The sequence below is a fragment of the Rhagoletis pomonella genome, unplaced genomic scaffold, assembly GCF_013731165.1.
Source record: "Rhagoletis pomonella isolate Grant_MI unplaced genomic scaffold, Rhpom_1.0 Rhpom_scaffold_00005, whole genome shotgun sequence".
In the NCBI taxonomy this organism is placed as follows: Eukaryota; Metazoa; Arthropoda; class Insecta; order Diptera; family Tephritidae; genus Rhagoletis; species Rhagoletis pomonella.
This window is the reverse complement of record NW_023458559.1, coordinates 57395055-57418036: the sequence shown is the minus strand read 5'-3', so window position 1 is coordinate 57418036 and position 22982 is coordinate 57395055. Positions and strand designations below refer to the sequence as shown.

The 22982-nt window shown below is 35.3% G+C and overlaps 1 protein-coding gene across 2 annotated transcripts; it reads right to left on the bottom strand.

Moving 5' to 3' along the window:
• Positions 1 to 2583: 2583 nt before the first annotated feature.
• LOC118739303 lies at positions 2584 to 21726 on the bottom strand. Of its 2 annotated transcripts, none has more exons than XM_036470549.1 (4): positions 21152 to 21726; positions 3691 to 3797; positions 3377 to 3537; positions 2584 to 3284 (listed from the first exon to the last, which is right to left on the bottom strand). In XM_036470549.1, the coding sequence occupies exons 2-4, from the start codon at positions 3778 to 3780 to the stop codon at positions 3047 to 3049; spliced, it is 489 nt and encodes a 162-aa protein (XP_036326442.1). In that variant the 5' UTR covers positions 3781 to 3797; positions 21152 to 21726; the 3' UTR covers positions 2584 to 3046. The 2 variants fall into 2 exon arrangements, with proteins under 2 accessions (XP_036326442.1, XP_036326441.1); XM_036470548.1 differs by lacking the exon at positions 21152 to 21726 and adding an exon at positions 3947 to 4105.
• Between the last annotated feature and the right edge of the window lie 1256 nt (positions 21727 to 22982).

Genomic DNA, 22982 nt, shown 5'->3' with positions numbered 1-22982 from the left:
GACGATTGTTCGATTATGGTGTCTGGGAATGGAATTGATGACTTGTGCTCGAAAGTAAACGGTTATCTCGCCGAACTTTCTCGCTTCTTCACTGCAAGGAGCCTCGTTCTATCCCCTCCGAAATCCTCGGAAACCCTATTCACCACCTGGACGAAGGAGGTCAGACTGCAACTAGGTATTCACGTTGATGGCGTAACAATACCGATGGTGAATAACCCGAAAATTCTCGGAGTTACCTTCGACAGTCTGCTCTCCTCTTCGGCGTATACAACCGCAATGGCCAAAAAAGTACAGAGCCGCAACAATGTCATCAAGTCGCTGGCCGGCAGCACTTGGGGCAAAGATAAAGAAACGTTGTTGGCAACATACAAGGCAATTGGCCGGCCGGTTCTAAACTATGCAGCGCCCGTGTGGTCGCCTGGGACTAGCAGGACGCAGTGGATGAAGCTACAGACCTGCCAAACTACGGCATTACGAACAGCGACCGGATGCCTCCTGATGACGCCCCAACACCACCTTCGCGACGAGGCCCAGATGCTCCCAGTCAAGGAGCATACCATAATGCTCTGCAAGCAGTTCCTTGTGGGGAGCCACAGACGTGGCCATCCCAGCAGACAGCTGCTTGCAGAAGAGCCCTCGCCAAGGCACGTCAGGAGGCATTTCTACGAACTGAAGGACGAAGTCCAGAGGTTCATTAAACAACCTCTGGACCCGTCAGCCCACCGACAGGCCCTGAGCGGCATTCACAGAGAATCAGTCTCGACTTAAGTAGACTCCCACCATATGAATGCCGTTCTGGGCACACAACCACCGGACGTGGACGGGACAGAACTTTGTCGGCCTCGGGAGACCCGCACCACAATAGCCCAACTTCGCTCTGGCTATTGCAGTAGGCTCAACTCATACTTGAGCAGAATTAATGAGGATGTGCCCAACCAATGCCCGGCATGTGGGGAGTCCTCGAGGATTGTTGTTAAGGCGATCTAACCCCGTTTAGGTCGGCGAAATCCATCAAACTTTGTTCGATTATGGGGCTACATCTGTTCCATATCCTTCTGTCAGGGCTGGCATTGGGTCAAACCCAGGGCCAGGATATGCACCATACTCCACCTCGGTCAGGTGCAGCCAAGGCGAATTTATACAAGGTGGTGTTGTAAAATCAGCTGATTTCTTCGCCTTACATGTATTTTGTTTTTGCTTTTACTGATTTGACAGCACACCCATCAAAAGCAAAAACAAAATACATGTAAACTTTGGGGCGAATTGAGATTTGACATAACACCCGCCAGTAACACCACCTTGTATTAATTCGCCTTGGGTGTAACTCATGCGACGGGAGGAGTCATCTCCGCACCTTATTGGGCTTAAGAACGCACCGGCAGTGTACCACGACATTCGTGGTCTCGTTCTGTGCGAACCGGACCGCCTCCACGGCACCGCGGAGCTCGCCCGAGCAGCACAACGCTAACACACCCACACCCCAACACAACACAACAATAGACACTCATACGAACACTGCCGCACCTCCACCAACACACCGCCGCCGGCAACTCCTAGTCCCTCCGACAATCTGCTCGGTTTGTCGGTCCAGAATATACCATGATGCGACATCAGTCAAGTGCAATTCCTGCCTTGGCTGGTGCCACCTTAGGGCATGATGCGGACTACTCAACACGCGAGACTGTACAAGTTTCTACGTGGATGCTGCCTGCGGAGAGTCGCCACATCACTCACGAAACCTCTTCGCGTGCCCCCAAAACCTCACTCAGCTAGCCCCTTTCCCTATGGACAGAGCCTGTTGTAGTTTCGCACTTCCAGCGCCTCCCTTAGCTGAACCAGACTACAACGTTGATAGATTATCCCACTCGAGCGGGGTTTAGTAGCCGCTACAACAACAACACTTTTTGCTACACATTGTCCCTTGACCATGTTGAGCTTTCCCTTAAGATCTTTGTGAAGCTAGTTGCTAACCGTCTTAGAGCGGGCCTAGACTGAGAGCGGGTCGTAGACAAAATCATCTATGCTGATAGGGAGGTTTTAGAGGGAATCTTTTGGCAAGGAATATACGAAAATGGGACATTTATGTATACTTATACAGAGATGAACTTGGAGCTTCTGACAGAATCACGCTATACTCAAAGCTATGTACATTTATGTGACCTTGTTACGCAAACCCCTTCTTTTGTACCCCATAAATATCTGGAGGTACTCAACTCTCTAAGTAACCTTCAAAAAACTCTCAGGCCCGCTGGATGAAAAATATAGTGAATTAAAGACTAGCTTGATAGGCTGCAGCAGGAACAGAAATTATACAGACGAGGTTTGTGCAGACAATAAAATTTGCGAAATAATTTGCTATATAGTAGCTGAGAACTGTGCCGGCCTGCTCAGTGGGTAGATAAACGGCAGAAAAGTGCTTACATGAAATGTATTAATTTGAAAAGTTCTAAGCACCTAAAAGCACCTTGGCTTGACCTTTGAACAAACTTCACTACCTCATTGTGGTATCTTTTTTTAAACCTCTTCAAATGAAATAAACTGAATTTACCTAACCCAATTAAAGGAAATTGATCCAGGTTTATATCGTTATATTAAAAAAGTGATTTATTTCAAATTTGCCCTTAGTATGTAAGTAACTAAATAATTTGTTGTAATGAAAAGTGTATTTGAGCAAATACATATTTGACATATTCTTATTTGATACTCAATATTAATAATTGCATTTTTTGTACATTTTGAAAAAAACTTCCCCATGGCAAATGATACATACATATATTCGATTGCGCTTAATAACATTATTATTGTGTATGTTTGTATAAGTGAAAATACCAACGAAAAAAATACATACATTGAGCTTAATACTATGTATTCAACATAAAATTATTGCAGTTATTTCCTTTAAAAGAAGTTATTAATAAAACACATTACAATAAAAAATATACTCGCTCGTTTCTGTAAATATTACAGCATTAAGGTGAACCCCGTACAGGAGGCATCGGCTTTCCCATACAGTCGATAGCTCAAACAATCGATCATCCCTACGCGTTTACTCCAGCTCACCACTAATGCCAAAACGTATTATGGCCAACAAATCCACCAAATAGATGAGCGTGGTAACCAATGAAACTGAGGCAGCACCCAAGACTAGGTCAAGCCGTTGCATATTCGGATGCCAATAGTTGCGTTCCTTTGTGGTGGACCAATCGCGGAAGAGCATCGCCGTCGCAGCAATGAGGAGAATGAAGCCAACTAAAGACCATAAAACCGAAGTGCGCCAAGGGGTGCTGTGGATAAGAGGAAATAAAAGAAATAAAATGAAAAAAAAAAAACTAAATTTGTACAAGACAAGAGCGTTCAAAAAGGGGGCACTACGCACATATCGCCGAACAATGCCATAATTAAGTAAATTGACGAATAAATGATGAGGCTGCCAAAGGTTACATAGCAGAGCGCAACAACGCGCGGCGTTATGAAGATGCGCAGATGTGAGTGCGTGGATGGCTCATCGATGAGGCCGATGCAGACGACGACAAGTGCCTGAAATGGTTATAAAGTAGTTATTGGAGTTTTCATTAAAGCTTAATTGGATTAAGTTGAAAAGTGTAGACATTAAATTTAATTATAGTGTACGCATAAGCACACATACATATGTATACATATGTACATACATGCTTGCGATTGCATACTTACTAGTTCCAGTATTTTAATGCCAATCAGCGAGTAACTGGCACGCTTCGAGCCGCTACTGGTCGTGTAGGTGGCGTCCTCCGCTGGTGTCATCTCTACGCGTGAGATTTCTGTGCGAAAGAACAAGAGCACAAATGAATTTATTGTTGTTGGTAATAAAATTAAATGGCATAAGAATAATATACAAATATGGTTAGGCAATTAGGGGAATAATGGGGACACATAATAATCGAAATGCCTTTTGAAGAATTTTGTTTACCTACGGAACGCAGATAACTCATTTTGGCAGCTGGTTTAAAAGCTTCTTCTTTGTTACAATTGAATGCTTTTCTCTGACACAAGTGGGTGCGTACTGCGATCGAAGCACCTTGAACTTAGCTATCAGCGCGAGATATGTATAAAGCAAACGCCTTTTATTCGCTATACGTTTAATTTTTGAACAGATTGTTTAGTTCTAAATGAAAAAATTCAACAGAATTTAGTAACACAAATAATTAGAAACTAATTTGTTTAATGTTAGCAACATTTAAAATAAAGAACACACAAAAAATAACACACAAATTCATATTAGTAGAACAGAGGAATGCTCTGTTTGAACTTTCATGATTTTTTTCTTTTATTAATGCGTCATCGTGTGTTTTAGCAAATTTGTCGGCTCGTTCCCTCGGTAGGGCGGTTGCATGATCACTATGAAAACGCGCTCAAGCGTGCAATGATGGCAGGCATCTTTCCCCCCCAAAAAGACACCATTAGACATATTTGCATGCAAACACATACATACATACTTATGTATGTACTCGTATAAATTAGAGTAATTGTGTAATTTGAATTTTATGCTTTTTCAAGCATTTCAATGAAGGTCAAATAGTTTATATTGAGGTTTTTTCATATAGTATGTTATAATTCTTACTTTGATAGCATTTCCTTACATCGAAGGTCTTTTCAACAACATCACGCCTGATGCAATAACATCAGCTCTAACGGACCTGGGCAGTGTCGCTTGTACGGAAATTGCTAGTAGGCAGAGTCGTGCGGGCGGAACTGGCGGGGTTGTTGCTGGTCAGATACGTTTGCAGGTGAACTCCGCAGGGTGGGCTTCTGTCTCCCCTTCCGTCGGTTGTGGCAATTAACGATTTGTTGCAGGCTCTGGAAGGGGAGGAATGGGGTTGTGAGCGGAAAATTTCCACAAACTCTGCGTGCAATCATGCAGAATAAATCAAGACTAATTGAAAGATGGACCAATGAGAAAGGCCTGGGTGTTATCCCGGACAAAACTGACCTGGTTCTCTTTACACGGAAGTACAAAATCCCTTCACCCCAGCTCCCTACCATAGGCACCACGACGCTGGGGCTAGGGGAATCTGCGAAATATCTAGGCGTAGTACTGAACAAAAGGCTTCACTGGGCACAAAATGTACAAGAATGCGTTAAAAAAACAATTGTAGCCCTCTACTTCTGTAGTAAGTGGGCAATTGAGCGTAGCTGGGGCTGCCCCCAAGCATTATACACAGGCTTTACATAGTAGTTGCTAAACCTATTCTACTCTAAGGGGTTTTTTTATGGTGGCCAAGTCTCGGCAAGAAATCTACAATTGAAGCACTGAAGCTCGACTTGGGCTAGAAAAATCTTTTCGCCTACCCGACCATTGCAGTGTCTTTCAGGCGGAGGTCGCTGCCATACAGGAAGCGATTGAACACTTACGTACAGGAAAAGCAATATGTGACAATATCTTCATATACTCAGACAGTCAGGTGGCACTTACGGCGCTGGACTCGGTCACATGCAGCTCAAGAACTTTACGCGAAGACAAGGGGCAGGAGGGATAGTCTGACAACTTGCAGCAACACAAAGCTTGTGTGGCCAAAATGGAACGAGAAGCGGTCGAAATGTCACCTCATGCTGAGCAGAGGGGGCTTAGCTACAGCCATGGGCCTGCTAACAGGCCATGGTGCCATTGGAAAGCACGCGGAGAGGCTAGGGATCCCCAAAAACGACTTTTGCTGATGCTGCAGAGACGAAGAAGAGACGAAAACCTTACTGCACCTGCTGTGTGAATGTCCCGCACTTTTAAAAAGAAGAGGAAAGTTCTTAGGCTCCGGATTCTTCAAAAGTTTAACCAACATAGCCGAAGTAGGAATACTCTTGAGTTTCGTAGACTTCACACGGTGGTTTGAGTAGGAAGGGTCTAAAGTCCCGAGTGGTATCACAACGGGCCCAAAATCTTAAGGGCCTAGGTATGCTGGTGCGTACACTGGCAGCTACTTCAACCTAACCTAACCTATGGTATAATTCTTAACGGTAGTATAAAAACTATATTTTTTCTAAAAGTAAAATGCGGTAACGTGTGGAAGTTAGTTATGTGATGTGACTTAGCATCTATTATGCTCTCTAAGTATATAATAGTATAATAATAATAGCATAGTTTAAAGCAATAAAACTCTGTGCACGACTATTAAGGAATTCCTACCATTGAAAAATTATCGTCCATATCAACAAAAATGACTTCGATAACGTGAAGATTCATTTTTTTATTAATTTCCCACAAATTTAGATAAATATACGGATAAGATCAAGGCATCGAAAAAATTTCAAAATGTTTAAATAATTTTTAGTGGTCGGTACCAGAGTTGAAAAATATTAAAATTCAACAAAATTTTAAATTTTTTGTTATCATTGAAAAAATAAATAAAATAATGCCTTCAGAGCCCAGGAAATCCATATTGACCTTTCCCTATACACACGGTGGCCATGTTTTAGAAATAAAAATACAGTACAAGCTTTCATTATGTATTTCTTTACGTTACCGTAATATTAAAAAGGGGCTTTTAGCCACATATAGTGCATCAGCTGTCACGGCTGACGTAAAGGTCCATTCTTTCTTCGAGTCACAGTTTTATAATGAACGCTGACCAAACATAAGTTCAAAGCCAAAATGGAAAGGGTGCTTATTACGAGGGCCTTTCCCTACAACCCCTACAAAGCTCCTAAAGCCCTCGGTTCTTCTTGCGACGAACAACAGTATACCGTAAATGAGTGATAACAAGGAGCGAATGGTGAAGTTTAATAGGCTAGACTCTAGTCCCATTACAATCTTCAGCGATGGTCCTGAGCTAAATAATAATGTCGGTAGCGAAATCCATTCGGAATAACTACTTCTAAGCATAAAACTGCGACTACCAGAGTACTGAGTATCTTCTAAATTGAATTAAGAGATAAAAGGAAGGCTTCTTGAATTAAAATACTCCATCACCGTCTAATCGGAAGGTTTCGATTTAAAATCTACAGCGTAACAAAGTCCCTTCGAAGGTAATAATTTAAAGAAGAATGTGGTTCTAAGCGATTTGGCAACGCGATGCATAAAGAATGCAGTCTGGCTTCGCGGGCACAGAAATATTCCTGAAAACAGCATTGGCGCGAAAGGAAACTAATCTGTAGTCGTTCAATTCTGTCCTAAATGCCATCAAGTAAACTATTTTCAAACGAACTATGGCTCAGATCTGTTTTAATTGATCGTCTCTCCTTTAGCTCAGAAGTTGATTTTATCAAAGCAAACTGTTCAATGGAAGGCGTAATACCTTACCCTCTTATGATTTCTACGGCAGTTACAGGAACGAGGAGAAGGTAAAGAGCATGGAACACTTTCTCTGCCACTGTCCTTTATAAGACAAGGTAATCTGAACCATTTCTTAAACGATTGTCTAACGGACTAAGAATACTCGAGTTTTAATAGCCTTCTGCGCTGTGTGTGAAAAATAAATGGATAATTTACATACATGGCAGTTTTTCAGCTTGTTTGTATTCTCTGCTATATCTTCACAATTTGTAACTACTAGGCTGTAATGCATTAATGTGTGACATCGTGTCATAAAAAGTACTTTCAAGGAACAAGTTTTGAAATAAAGGACTAAATAAATTTTAGAAAAATAAATAAAGTCAAAGGACAACATCATGACTTAGGAAAAATTTGAAAAATGCTGCATTTATTCCGAATAAACCTTAACAAGTTACAGTCTTTGGAGCTTAATATTGCATCATGAATCAATGGGGAGCAGTTAATGTCCGTATTAACGACTTGAACTCAAAACACTTTTTTTCCATGGTAAGCAAATATGTCAAAATTATAAAATTTTATTATATTCAATTTGACATTTTAGGTAGCACCCTAATGTAAATGCGTACATATCGACATACAAATATACATATGAGCCTACTGGTTTTCGAAATTTTTATTGTGGCATATCAGGTCTACCATCACTTTCTCCCTCCTCAAATGCAAGTATTTGCCCATACTTATGTACTACATATGTACATGTGTCTGTACTTACAAATTTATGCCCATATGCGTGGTGATGTTGTCTCTACGCATCCAGAAAAGTATGTCAATCTGCTTGCACGCGACTTATCTGCCATTGCATTACGTACTCTACTACTATGCACTCAGTATCTACCCACTTCCCATGGACAACAACAGCAAGTCGACCTTAGACAACTGTTTAATTCACGTGAGAGTTGAAAGGAAATGTCATGCAACTTATAGTGGGCTGTATTTATAACACACATATAGTATGTATGTACGTACACACATATGTTTTGACTATTAATTGTCCTGCACTTTAGTACAGGCCTATAAAGTGAAATGTTTTATTAGTGGTCTGCTTGGTTTTATTTGCCGAAATGGATATGCTTTATACACTGGAAACAATCATACATACAATATTTTACGCCGACTTTATTTGTTTTGAAATTTGTAAGGTTTTATCCAGGTGTTATCACAACTTCAAAACGGTTTTAGCCACTAATAGCTGTAAACGTATAGTACTGTACAAATAATAACTTGCATAGAAATGTTATTCTTATAGAATATGAATCCGAAAAGGGTATTCAAAGCGATATCGGTATCGATGCCGACAGTTGTATTCATTCATTTATTGATATAATTATCGAAATTTGCTTTATAGATTGAAAACTTACTGACAGCTCTTCATTGTTATCGATATTGAAAGAAAATGCATCGATAGCTTTTTTTCTACATATGTATATTGATTTATGTCGAATACGTCGCTCTTCACATGATAGATTCATCGATAATTCCCTAAAACTATCGATTTATCGATAAATATATCGATACAAATTTACGGTATATCGAAAAATATATCGTTTAGTGACCGATAAATTTACAGACTTTTATTTTTGTCGGAGAAACTCAATTCAATAATAGTCTAAGCCCTTTTGACAGTGGCCTAATTTGCGTTCCATGAAAATAAAATGTTCGCTAACAATAAAAAATGTTGTCATTTCTAAACGAAGTTTAAGTGAAAGTTTAAGTGAATGTATGTACATATGTTCAAATACTTCACGTGAAGAATATTATCATTATTATTAGTATTCTAATCAACACCATAACAGTAATTCTTCTCTACTAAATTTGTAAATTTTTGCTTTGGAACGCTGTCAAATTGGCCGCCCACTCGTTTGGGCTCGGTTTAATATGTGCGATAACAACTTCTTCACGCTTGACCTATTCACGCAACCAGCTGATTTAATAACGATACAACAAAAGAAAAATAATGTAGTACGCAAAATACAAATAAAATATTTCTGACCATGATTTTGCTACGGAATTATTTCCTTGCAAGCACTTAAATAAAAAAGTCAAAATGAAAAGACCCCAAAAAAATATTCACTATACACTGCGAGTACTTGACCACCGAGTGCATTATTGCTTGCGTGCTAAGAGCTTCCAACAAGCAAATAATATAATAAATTAAATTTTGTGGGCCAAATTCCTACTCAAATGCGCTTCAGGCAGAGCACAATAATAATATTACTTTTTAAATTTCATGTTTTCAGGTGATTGCACGAAATTAACGATGACGACAAATGTTCGAGCGGTGATGGAATAAAACAGGTCAGAAAACACACGACAAAAAAAAACGCTTACAAAATGGAAAGCAAACTAAGAAATTCTTTGTTATGTTATGGCTAAAGGCGCCAAAACGAGTTTTCTCTTTTCCCAGCTCGAATTTGTTGGTAAATAAAAAATGTAAACAAAGAATGAGAGATGTAAAATAATCGAACAAAATACAGAGCGCTAAGGACTGGTAAAAAAGAGCGTAGCGCGAATGCAGTAGACTTTTCGAAGTTGTATCGCCTTTAACTTCGAAAATGAGATTTACTAGTCGAAGTACGTGAGAAATGTTAATAAAAGTGAGTTAAACAAGTATGTATGTAAATAAGCGCTGTGAATATCGAAAATCTTTACCGCATGCCACACCTGTTTCTGCTGCCCCACAAGATCATGAAGCTCAAGATGCAGTTTTACTACAACAAATTGCGCAGTAGGTAAGTGATATTTTGGAGTTAAATATAAGGGCAGTGATTTACTTTTTACCTACAAGGAGTGTTTCTTTGGGTTTTTTTAAATTAGTTTAATTATTTATTTTCTAAGGTATATGATTAGTGATTTTCGAACTACAGCCATATAAAACACAAAAACCAAAGTCTTAAATTACTTAAATACTTGGCACCCAATCACCCATCAAAGTGGCGCTACGATGCCGTGAAGCCTTATAACCAGGCCATTGACTTGGCAACATTTATGCGGGCCTGTTCATGTCGCTTGTATGGCATGAAAATATGAATATTTTCTTTGAATTTGGTTAAATCGTGCATACGTGTCAGCTAATTTTATAAGAAGGCAATTTTTTTAAATTTTTCTACAATAAAATCTTAACTTTACTTAGAAAAGCACTACTGGCTGTCTATCAATAGCTACATACATATGTACATATAAATTCACGTGACTAGCATACTAAGCAACTCTTTTGTTATTTGTAATTCAATCAAGTAATTGTTTTCATTATATTCCTATTGTGGTTGAATAGTGTGCTATCGCACGGGGGTCCACTTGATTAACAACAAGCGTTAGTAATCGGTATTGTATTTCAGTTACATAAGAATGCAAGTTTGTTTCTTAAGTCTTTCGTTCCCAAAATTTTCTCTGCTGTGCATAGAAGAGGACTGAGCTTAGCTAGATATGGGCATTGAATCTTTGAATTCTGTAACTAATTTTATAAAGTATTGAAAAAATAACTTCAAACAAATTTCTTACATCTTTACACAGTTTCCTGTTGGACCTAAATTTTTGGTGCTTTAAAAATTTTAAAAAATTTTTTGTCATGATTTTTTTGGTGATAAAAAATGAACACATGTTTTCGTTAAATTCAAAAATGGACATGGAAATTTATGGTCCTTTTAAAGTCGATATTAACTTTCGTTGATTTAAAAATTTGATATAATTTGTTTTTAAATTTCAAAAAGCATGTAGCTTTTGGTTCATTTAAAAACCGTACATAAATTTTTGGCCATTTTAATACTGGACAAAATTTTTGCTTTAAATTTGAAAAGTGGACGTGGTACGTTTAAAGGTGGGCATAATATGTTTTGCCATTTTAACATTGGCAATATTTTTCTATTAAAACTGTACGTAAATTTTTGCAAATTTAAAAAGTGGACATATGTAATTTTTTTGTCATTTTAACACTGGAAATAATTTTTGTTTTACATTTCAAAGGTGGACGTAGCTTGTAGTTAAGTTTAAAACTGGATATACATTTTTTTAATCTAAATGAACACACATTTTTGGCCATTTTAAAGCTGGACATAAATTTTAGAGCAACTTAAAAAGTGGAAGTCAACTTTTGATCATCTGAAAACAGTATATAAATTGTTGGTATTTGCAAAAATAAATCAAACTTTGTTTTTCATTTTTAAATTGCACATTAATTTAGGCTATTTCGAAATCGTACATATGTACATTTTTGGTCATTAATAAACTTAACATAATTATTTGTTTTACTTCAAAACTGGATATAAATTTGTAAATTGCACATATGTATGTATACTTTTTCGGCTTCATACAAATTAGGTCCACCTTAATGTGCATACAGTTTTGGTTTTTCAAAAACTTACAAAAAAGACTAAAAAATAATTTAAACTTGCTTAGCTGTAATGGTGCTTTGGCGTGATTTATCGATATATTTATCGACGTCGCTATCAATTACTATCTTTACCAGAACTTATATTTTCATTTAAATTTATCGATATATTTATCGGCATCTTTATCGATATATCTATTTATGGAATGAAAATTAATCGATAAATTATAAAGAAACTTCGTTATCGGTATATTCATGGAACCAAAACTAATCGATAAATTATAAACAAAAACCTTTGAAATTTTATTATTGGCTGGGATTTAATTTTGAAAAAATGCGATTAATTTGAAACTTGTGTAACATAGTTAAAACTTATTGATCATTGGAAAGAATAAAAAAAGTCGTTTTTGATATTTTCAAGTCTAAATGAATTCATTGAGAATTGCATAGCAGTTTGTGCATCTTATTGTTAACTCAGTCACATTTTTATGAAACGTGATGAGCAAATTAAAAAAAACAAATAAGTTAATTTGTATTCTTAATAAATAAGCTGTGATTAGATTGTTTCAAATCACGACTTGTAGTATTATTATGATTAGTAGAATTATTAATTCATTAAAATTATCGTCAGACACAATAGCCGATTGTAGGAGAGTTGTGCCTATTAGTCCGGAGAGCATAGGCTTGAAACGTGATTGAGAATTTCAGACAGAAAATTATTCTAACAAATTATCAAAAAGCAAAATACATTACACAAGTGCTGAACTATGTCAAAGAGTTTTTTAATGCAAGTGCTTTTGCCTATAGAAAATATAAAATCCCGTTCCTAAAAGCATACGAATCTCAGCTAGAGATTTTGTTTTAAATTTCTACTGATCAACAGCAAAAAATTCCACATATAGTACAATGCGAGTGCGTGTGAATAATTGCTTCAGTTTCCTGTCTCTTTTTAAATACACACATACATACATATTTACACACATAAATAAGCAAATTTTTCCAATAAAAAACAAAAACATTAAAAAAATTGCATTGCTAGAAAAGTTTGTCAGCGACAAAATATTGCAACATTGCGACGAATCGTAAGATCGGAGCCGCATATAACGAAGAAAATTGAACAAAGCGCACCAAGAGTACTGGTAAAAAAAAATCAAAATTGCGGTGTTTGGTATAAAAATGCTAACTCCACTTCACTTTATAGAGAAGAGTCGTTAGTAATTTTTATGAAATACTCAAAACTATGAGGGACTAGCACTGGTACCGAACTCTAGTTATAAGCAGGCGTTAGTAATATTTTTTAATCGACTTCAAAACAAAGGAGGAGGTTATCAATTCCATGGAATATATTTTTTTTTTGTGTGTTACCGCATAACTGTAGACTACGTTAACTGATTTCTATAATTATTTTTTTTTTGAGGAAAGATGGTACCTCAGAGGTTCTCCCATACTAATTTGGTTTAGATCCGATAATTCGATCATGAAGAAATTAACGGTACTCTCAAATTTGTATATGAGAATTGAAGTCGATTTTGTTTATTGTTTAAAAATTACTTGTTAGTGTATAAATTAAGAAATATTAAAAACCGACTTAAGATTTTTGAGCTTGCTACTACTTATATGTAGACTTGCAAGTGCAATAAACCAGTTTTTCTCGCATCTAATGCAGGCTGAACAAAGCTGAAGCTAACGCATGGAATAATCGCAAACATACACACATACATACTTATATATCTGCACACATACATACGTACAAGTAAACATTACACAACGAAAAAATCGCAAAATCTACACAACAAAAATTTTGCCTTACCACATTGAGGTGAACGTCGCGCACTCACGTGCTGCAGTGACAACATGGAGAGCCATAGCAAAAATTTTGAATAAAATGGAAAAAAATAATAAAAAGAAAAAAAATGAAGAAAAAGGTAGCAAGCAAAACAAAAATTCTGAAATGCAAAGCAAAAAGCGCAAATAATTAGAAAAATGCGAGCAAAACAGCAAACAAGCTAAAAATACGTATATATGTATATGGCTAAAAGCAGGTCAACATACCTAAGCTAAGAGCAAAACAAGTAGCTAACTAGCCGCACAGTTGGTTGTTTGTGGCTAGCAGGTCATTGAAGTGCTTGTGTATTTACGCTACTCAATAGTGTTTATAAAGTCGCGATAATACGTTTATACATGATATAAAATACGTACATATATGTACAATAGGGTGGTACAAAAAAAGTAAATTGGGAAATCTAATACTACTCTCAACGTCTACGATTGTTCTACATCTAAGAAGATATACCCATATTTTTTGTTTTGAAATCAAAAAAGTATTTAGAGGACGCTCAAAGCGCTCAAAGTATTCCAAGTATTTTATATAGAAAAAAACTTATAGAATTGGTAGAGAATTCTATGAAAAATAGCTAATAATAGAAAGTCGTTAAATAAGCAAATTGGTATTATTGCTGGAAGTCTCCTAAAGAGAAATAAAGTTCTCCGAACGAAAAATATTGATTTCTAAGAATTCTACACCATTTCTACGAAAACTTCTTTTTCCCCTTACAAAATAACTATTTTTTATTTCAAAATAAAAAAAAACAGGGCCAAAATTTATTTGGATATAGAACAATCCTAAGGGGTGAGAGCATTAAAATTCTGGCTTTACTTTTTTTTTTGGTATATGGATTTTTGGACCACCCTAATGTGCATACATACATACATATGTTTGTATGGCATGATACTCCAGCCTAATTAAATCGCAAGGGTTTAATAATGCGCACTTATGAATAAATAATATTACATGTAACCATACATCAGTGTGTACTTTAAATTGTACCAGGAAAAAATTCTGTGCAAGGCGATTTCGATTTTGGCCGAAAGTTGCGATCACCTTTTTACGTTTTTAGTCATTTGTATCTTCGGCATTTACAGTCGGATTTTGAAGTATGATATATGGACGTTATAGTTTCAAAAGAAAAATTTTATTACCCCCCTAATGTACTACCCGAATGGAATCAAATCAAAGCTCTCCAAAAATCATTAAACCTTTGATAAGGAAGTTTTTTGATTATTCTATTAGAACTACTTAGTGTTAGGAGTTACTTTTCATTTTTGGCCCATCGTAGTATTAGAGTATTTCTTTTAACACTTATTTTCGGTTTTGTCACATCTCTTCCTTTGCTTAGTAAACTTTCGGCGGATCTTAGCATTATTGCCATTGAGCTCAAAGAATGCTCATTTATCTTTGCAACTCAATCGTTGATGGTCACTTCGTAATCGTACACTTTTACTACTTAAATACATATGTACATGTGCACCTATATTTCTTACATTAGGCTGCATCACTTTCCAAGCGAAAAAAAAATCGATACTGTTTTTCCATTGAAATTAAAAAACTCATTATATTTTAAGACTTTCGGCAAAATATTTCGAAAAAAATATTGAGATTTACGTGAGCTGGACCGATTGGAAAACACCTCTAAATATCTCATGACTTTATTTTCGTTGATAAAATGTTGCAAGATTTTTTTGGACACATTTATAGCTTAAAGTCTTCTATAATCTGAGATATTTTTTGGAAAAAAATATTCTTAAAAAATTATTTTATTTATAAAAAACGATTTTGGAGATCCTTTCAAATCGGTCCAGCTCACGTAAATTTTAATATTTTTTCGAAATTTTTTTTTTTGCGGAAGTCTTTTAATATGATACATTTTATAGTTCCGGTGAAAATAGCTTGACTTTCTTTCATGCATCACCCTAATGTACATATCTATGTATTAATGTCAACATTTGTGATTTCTAGTGTTTCAATAAATCTACTAATTTCCATTGCTAAATCAATTTCAATACAAAGGGTGTGGTTCACAATGGAGAAGACCTAGTTCCCAGCGTATACAAATACGGAATATAGACACATTGCAAATTTTCCCACCCACTTTCGCACAGACAATAACGACTACAACAACAATAAAAGCGCAAATCGGCCAGTCAGTTAAACAAGTAATGCAGTAAGTGAGTTGGAAATTTATGTATGTATGTACTATGTACTTATTACTATTTTCTCGGGAGCAGAAATGCAGCTATGATAGTGGAGCAGGAGAGAAAATAGTGAATCTTTAACATAGGCTCATATCCATATACATATAGTATAATGAAGGTTGAATTTATGGGCTGTTTGTGGGTAATAAAAAAGCGACTAGATAATACTACAACTACCGCACCCTTTAAGGCATCAGAGAGAGTTTTATATAGGCCTTCAATACTAATTGCGATAGTATCTTTCGACGCAAAAGTCAGCGTGTGGGTTGTGTCCTTAGCGGCAGCAACAAAAAAGAGGAAGTTTTAATGACTCACCCTACTCAGCGAAAAAAAAAACAAAACAAAACGCGAAATCCGCCAGACAGGAAAACGAATTCACGACCGCTGTTCTTCAATGTCAAAGTCATTATTTTATTGTTAACCTAATTGTGACAGAGTGACAGGCAGCGTGAGCGATGGCCAGCCAGTGGCATGTAGCGGCAAGGACATGCCAAGCAAACAAAGCAAAAAGCACGTGAATTGACTTTTAGAGTAAAAAGAAAATATAAAAAACAAAGGATAAGGAATATGATCTAATGGAAGCCAAATGCTATATACACAAAATGGTTTGGGGAAAAGCCGCTGAGTGAATGGGATTGGCATGCCAGGTGGCATGCAACGATGTTTGAAAGTATATGTATGTACCTATTTGATAGTATTTCTTTCTATTAATCTTTTATGCCAAACGTCTGCAACTTTTTTGTTTGTGGAAATTTAGGTTCAATTATTAATTAAGACTGCGTTTATGAATCATCAACACCAATTATTAGTGAGTGGGGCGCTGCAATGCGGGCACAGAAGCGACAAAGGAAAAAAGTGAATGAATGAAATTGAATTGAAATACGTGGATTTGAGTAAGGGTGTAATTCGAGATGAAAGAACAAAAAATTTAGTAGACGATAGAAGAAGCAACAGCAAAATCTTCATCACTAAAAGTGTTCGTACACGATATGTATTTCCACCTGTAAATGTGACCGTTTCGATACTACCTATGTAATTGCATCTGTCTCTCAAGTTCACAGTTTTTTATTAACTGTTCAAAATTACGTTCTTTGGAAACGAAATAAAACAAGCACAGATGATTCTATCTGTATGTCAGATGAAAATAGAAACATTTATATTTCGTATGTACGTGCGCTTACACATATTTTCATATGTAAAAAGTGGCGTGTACACATGCAAATACATTTCGTGTAAGAACACTTTAAAGATTTATGAGACTTCAAATGTACTCGTCAACAGGGATGGAAAGGTAGGTACATTTGTACCTTTTTCCGACTTTTTCGAACCAAAAGGTACATTCGGTACACTGAGCTCAGCTTAGGTACAATCGGACGATAGCCAAATGAATATCCATATTTAAGACAACGTTGCTCGCGAAAAAAAATTTAAGAAAATGTTTGTAAGCAAAGAGAAATGGCAACTCTTTGCAAAGTGGCCAAGTTCCTTTATTAAATTCTTTGCAAACAACAAAAAAAACTTCTCACTTTTTGGGGGATTTCTAGCAAAGTGGCTACACTGCATGAGTGTCAATTTCAATTGTGAATGAGTTGAAAGTGCGGAAGAATATAATTAAGGGCGGAAATATCTGAAATCTGAATGTACTCGGGCGGGAATTTATTCTTGCAACGATGGATAAGTAAGCACACATTTGACTAACATTTTAGCTCAATTTCGGCTGCCCACGAAGTACCACGTACGGTTTTGTATCAAAGGCCTGGTTTACAAAATATACCCAAATGCTTTATGTACTCAGTGCAATCTATGCCAAATAGAAAGCCTCGAGAATCTCCTCTTCAAGTACCCAATTTATTATTTCTTTAGGGACTACTACCTCGGACCACTTCTACAATTTATTATTTACCAATTTACAGTTAGCATGGTGTACGTCTATGTTGTTAGCACTTTGCGATTCAGAGCCAACATATTAAATGAATAAATAGTGTAAAGTAATTTAATTTTCTTAAATAATTTTTTAAGTACTTTCACTTTCATTACCTATACTTTTGAATAATTATGTAATTCTCAAACATGTAAACTCAAATGCAACTATTAGAAAGACTGCTAAAAACATTCAGTTCGTAAGCAGGGTTAAATAAATGAATGGAAAATGAATGAATGAATGATACCAAAAAATATTATAGCCCTGTTTTTTTATATCAAAAAATATTTAGAGGTCGCTCAAAGCGCTCAAAGGTTTCCATGTATTTTATATGGGGGGAAAACAAGTTTTCGTTGAAATGGTATAGAATTCTTGAAAATCAATATTTTTTGATCGGAAAACGTTGCTCCTCTTTAAGAGACTACCAAAAATAATACCCAATTGTTAATTTTACTATTTCTGATAATAGCAATTTTTCATGCGCCCTTATTGCATTTTTTGAGGGTTTAGTAAATAATATAAAATAGTTAAATAAACAATTGGGTAATATTATTGAAAATCTCTAGAAGAGAAACAAAGTTTTTCGGTCGAAAAATATATAATCATATATATCGACCCGTAAATATTTTTTGATTTCCAAATAAAAACAATTTTTTCGGTATAGTACAATCCTAGAGGGTTAGCGCATTAAAATTCCGACCTTACTTTTATTTGGACCACCCCAATGTGCATACATATATATATCTTTATTAAATTTTTATGAACATTAATTCAACTGCATTGATATATTAATCACTTTCTTGTTAATGCAAATAATGTACAAATTAATTAAATTGTTACCAATTGTCTAAAAATAATAAAAAAAAGTTAACAAAATCGTGGGATACTTTTTAGGTACATTTGACAGCAAAAAGGTACCTTTCTATTGTCAAATTAGGTACAATTTGAAATTTCAATTTTCCATCCCTATTCATCAGTACTTTTAAATGAGTACAAACACAGAGGCGTGCTTCGAAGCTGAGTTTGTTTTTAGTGTTGGCACTTGAGAGGGGAGTAGGCAGAGGCTGAGATAGGGATAGATACAAAGATAGAGATCTACTACTATGAAAGTATCGCCGAGAGTGTGACGCACTTCAAGTTTATCATCAGTGAGAGTAAGTAGACACGTTTTTACTGATCAAGAATCTATCTGTTCGATTGTTTATTCATTGTAGGTACTAATAAACGAACATCTACATTTTTCAGCTGAGTCTTGTGTAAACAAAAATGATACATAAATCTATCTACTGTTTTTCGAATGCATATTGGGGTGGGGCAGATGTTGCTGAGGGTTTTTGGAAATTTAAAGGAGAAAAATATCATTTTGCGGTTTTGTACTTGACCATATGTATGTGCATTGAAATCGGTTGTATTTTTTGCTCAAAAATTAGTTATTTTTAAATATTTGTTGCAATTTCAATATTCAAATAGAAAAAAACAATGTATGAAATGAAAAAAAGTCAACAAAAAGATACTATTAAAAAGGCCTGAAGCTCAATGCAAAAACAAAAAAAAAATCGTTTTTAAAGGTAAAATTTAATAAAAAAAAAAATATTTATTTTGAAGAATTTCCAAAATTTTTATATATAAGTGCATTGATTAAAAATGTTTGTTAGACCCAAAAAAAAAACACAAAATAAAACGTTTTTAAAGGTAAAATTTATAAAAAATAAATGTCAGTAAAATAAAAAGTCAGTTGTATTTTTTGCTCAGAAATTATTGGGTTTTAAGTATTTGCTGCAATTTCAATATTCAGATAGAAGAAAAAAATTTATTAAATGAAAAAAATATCAACAAAAGGATGTTATTTAAATGACCGAAGCTCAATGCAATTTTGTTAATTGAAAATGTGCATTAGACCTCAAAAAAAAAAATATTGTTTTTAAAGGTAAAATTTAATAAAAAATATTTTGAAATGAATTAAAAAAATTAATAAAAAAGGAAAAAATTGGAAACTATAAAAGATGAGATTTTAATAAATTATTCAATATCTATTTACTTAAAGCAAACCGTGTTTTTTTTATATCCGAGCGCACTTGTGCACAAGGGTATTATAGCTTTGTTCACATAACGGTTGTTTGTAACAGGCAAAACGAATCGAGATAGATATAGACAAATGTATACATAAATGATCAGAATGAAAAGAGAAATCGATTAAGCGGTGACTGTCTGTCCGTCCGTCTGTACCTCTGTGCACACGATAACTCGAGTAAAAATTGAGATATCTTAACGAAACCTGGTACGTGCACTTCTTTCTGGCGTAGGACGGATGGTATTGAAAATGGGCAAAATCGGACAATAACCACGCCTACCTCCCATATAACGGTAAGTTTCAGAAATACGAAAACTGCGATATTTCACTAACTACTAAAGAATATTCTCTCAAAATTGACATTTACAATAACTTTTAGACGAAAAATAAGAATATTATAAATTTTTGGAAAATGGGCGCAGCCACGCCACTTATGGTTACATGTGTATATCTTGCTAACCGCTGTACCAATATCTTCCAAACTTGGCACAGTTGTTAGCCTTGCTACAGCATACCAAATGGCTGAAAATTTTTAAAATCTGACAATAACCACACCCACATCCCAAATAACGGTAATTTAGAGAAATACAAAATCTTCGATAAATCAGTAAATATTAAAGCTAATTTATTCAAAATTGATGTTTGCAACAATTCTTTACCAAGAAATACGTTTATGATAAAATTTTGGAAAATGGGCGTGGCACCGCCCACTTATGATCACATATATGTATCTCGGTAACCGTTCTACCAATTTGTACCAAACTCGGTATGGTTATTGTGCTTGCCACATAGAAGCAAAACGTTGAAAATTATTGAAATCGGACTAAAATTAAGGCCGTTTTTCATATAACGGTAAATTTCCGAAATGCTTGAAACTTCAATAGTTCGAAATTTAAGGACGCTAATTTATTCAAAATTGATATACCCCGGCTTACCATGTAGCGGTAACTTTCGGAAAGATGAAAATCATATATTTAATACTTGTGCCGGGTATTTAATGCTCGGCTCCGCCCGAACTTAAACTTTCTTACTTGTTTTTTATTTTTTTTTATAAGAAAATAAATAACTAAAAAAAGTTAAAATGACAAAGCTTTAAATTAAATACTTACAAAAAAAAGATCAAAATTGAAACTACCTATTTACAACGGTAAAAATTTCTTTACAGAAAATTAAAAAAAATTAAATTTTTTAAATAATTTTTATGCATTCATAATTTTTTCCTTTTTCCAAGTGGCCAACTTAACCTCCTCTTCGTACAATTTGCATGCACTTATTAATCAGCTTATTACAAAAACCAATTTATTTTATTGTTGAATTTCTCATATTCCCTTCGCACAGATACAGTGTAAAACAGGTTTTTTTTTTCACTGACTACCGCCTAAAGAAATCATTATATAATGCATTAGCAACTTGTTAAGTTTATGCAATTTATTAGTAAATTCACAACTACATAAAAAATGATTTGTTAAAATAAAAATGTTTATAAAAAAATTAGTTACACACATTTTAGATGTTTTTAAAACGTCGGTGCGAGAACAGCTTAGACAGAATCAATGTGTTTGTGTTGTTATTACTGTTGTTGTACAAGTGCGCTATAATTAGCGTGACTGTGACTGGCGACTTGCAAGCTGTTGTTGTACTGGTTAGTCAACGAGTTTTAGTTAGTTAACTGAATACAGAATTTGTTGAGATTTCTTTTATTTGCAAATCATGGCACTTTATTTTATTGAAATTTAATATTTTTATATTTCACTATATGCATTTTAGTTTTCTTTGCGCGCGCACTGCATTTCTGTCTACGTCAGCGTTTTTTTAGTTTCGGCTTCTCGTTTTTTTTTTCTTCTCACGCCCTCTACTTTACACTTTTTGTTGCTTTCCAAACAAACTCCTTTACATGTTGTATGTGTTTGTGCACTTATGTATACATATGTACATATGTATGTTTGCATTTACAGTTTTTTTGTCTTCAAACCAAACTCAACACTTATCCGTTTTTTACACTTTACACCGTTAATAGCTTCGCTTGTGCGCCTACCCTACCAGCGTACTGTCCAATTCCAATTGCGAATACCGAATGCCAATGGCCTGCTTCAAATACTGGCGTCCAAGCAGCAGTCGCTTTAAAGGCGTCAAGCAAGTTGCCAGCTCTCATCGGGCTAGTGAGCGCTTAGTAAACAACTAGCTATTCGAATTCGAAGTTTTTTTTCGAAATTGAAGAAATAAATACATTTTTTGCTCTCCCTCTCTCTCTAATACACACGCCCTTTTCGAATGTTATGTCAAATTCGAAATCGACTTTGATATCGAATACGAAATTTCGCTTAAGTATGATATGCTAAGTCATGGCCAGAGAACTTATAACATGAGGCCAGTATTAGACCAGGTTTGCGACTATAATAGCGCTGGTGTCAGACGCTAGTTCACATTTTGCTCTACTGTAGTACAGTTGTCGTCTGCACTTCGCTTCGTTTTACATTCGAATTCGATTTTGAATTAGTCTAATAAAAGCTCAGTTAATAATCAATTATAATTAGTAATCAATGATTACTCAACACGTCAACTTAAGCCAAGCGCGGAACTATTTTATTTTTGTATTTTCTTTTTCAGCTGTCAAACAGTTCGCCGACTAAAATGCCACATCAAAGAAATTCATGCAAACAAAAATGTTTGCGTTCATTTATTTTTAAGATATACAAAACCGAGAGTCTGACAAGCCTTATGCTATTACCGCTATCAATTTCCCTGAGGCCGTAACTTAAGAACCTAAAATCTACAGGTTATTAAGTTTCTTACAGTAAGTTAAGTTTTAACTAACCGCCAACACAGTTTCTTATATAACAGGTTGGCCCAAATATTAAGTTGAATTAAGTTATGGAAATTAAGTCTAGACTAACTGAGCTTTAACATTTCCACTCTCCTTTGAAAATATGTAGCATCATCTTTTGTACCCAACTTGACTTCTTTTTTATCATATTTTATTTATTTTTTATTAATTATTCACTATTTAACTTTTCTTTTGCAATCTATGTAAATAGTTGTCAAACTTTATGGAGTACACTGTAAAAATTTAAGAGTGGAAAAACCACACCTGTAGTAGTTACGAGTTTTTTCATGCCTGCCCAGCAGTACGGGTGAATCAGTAGCTACCTGATAAACTCCGTCAGTTACCGACCGACAACTGGCAGTGTATTTCAGCTATTACTTTTATACGATGTTTCCACGCTTCGTAATTCGTACTCTTAGTAATTCGCTAAGTAATTCGTGAATTACCCTGTTTCCACAACACACATTAGTAATTCGTTTGGCAGCTCTAGTTCTTGTTATTGTTCTTCGC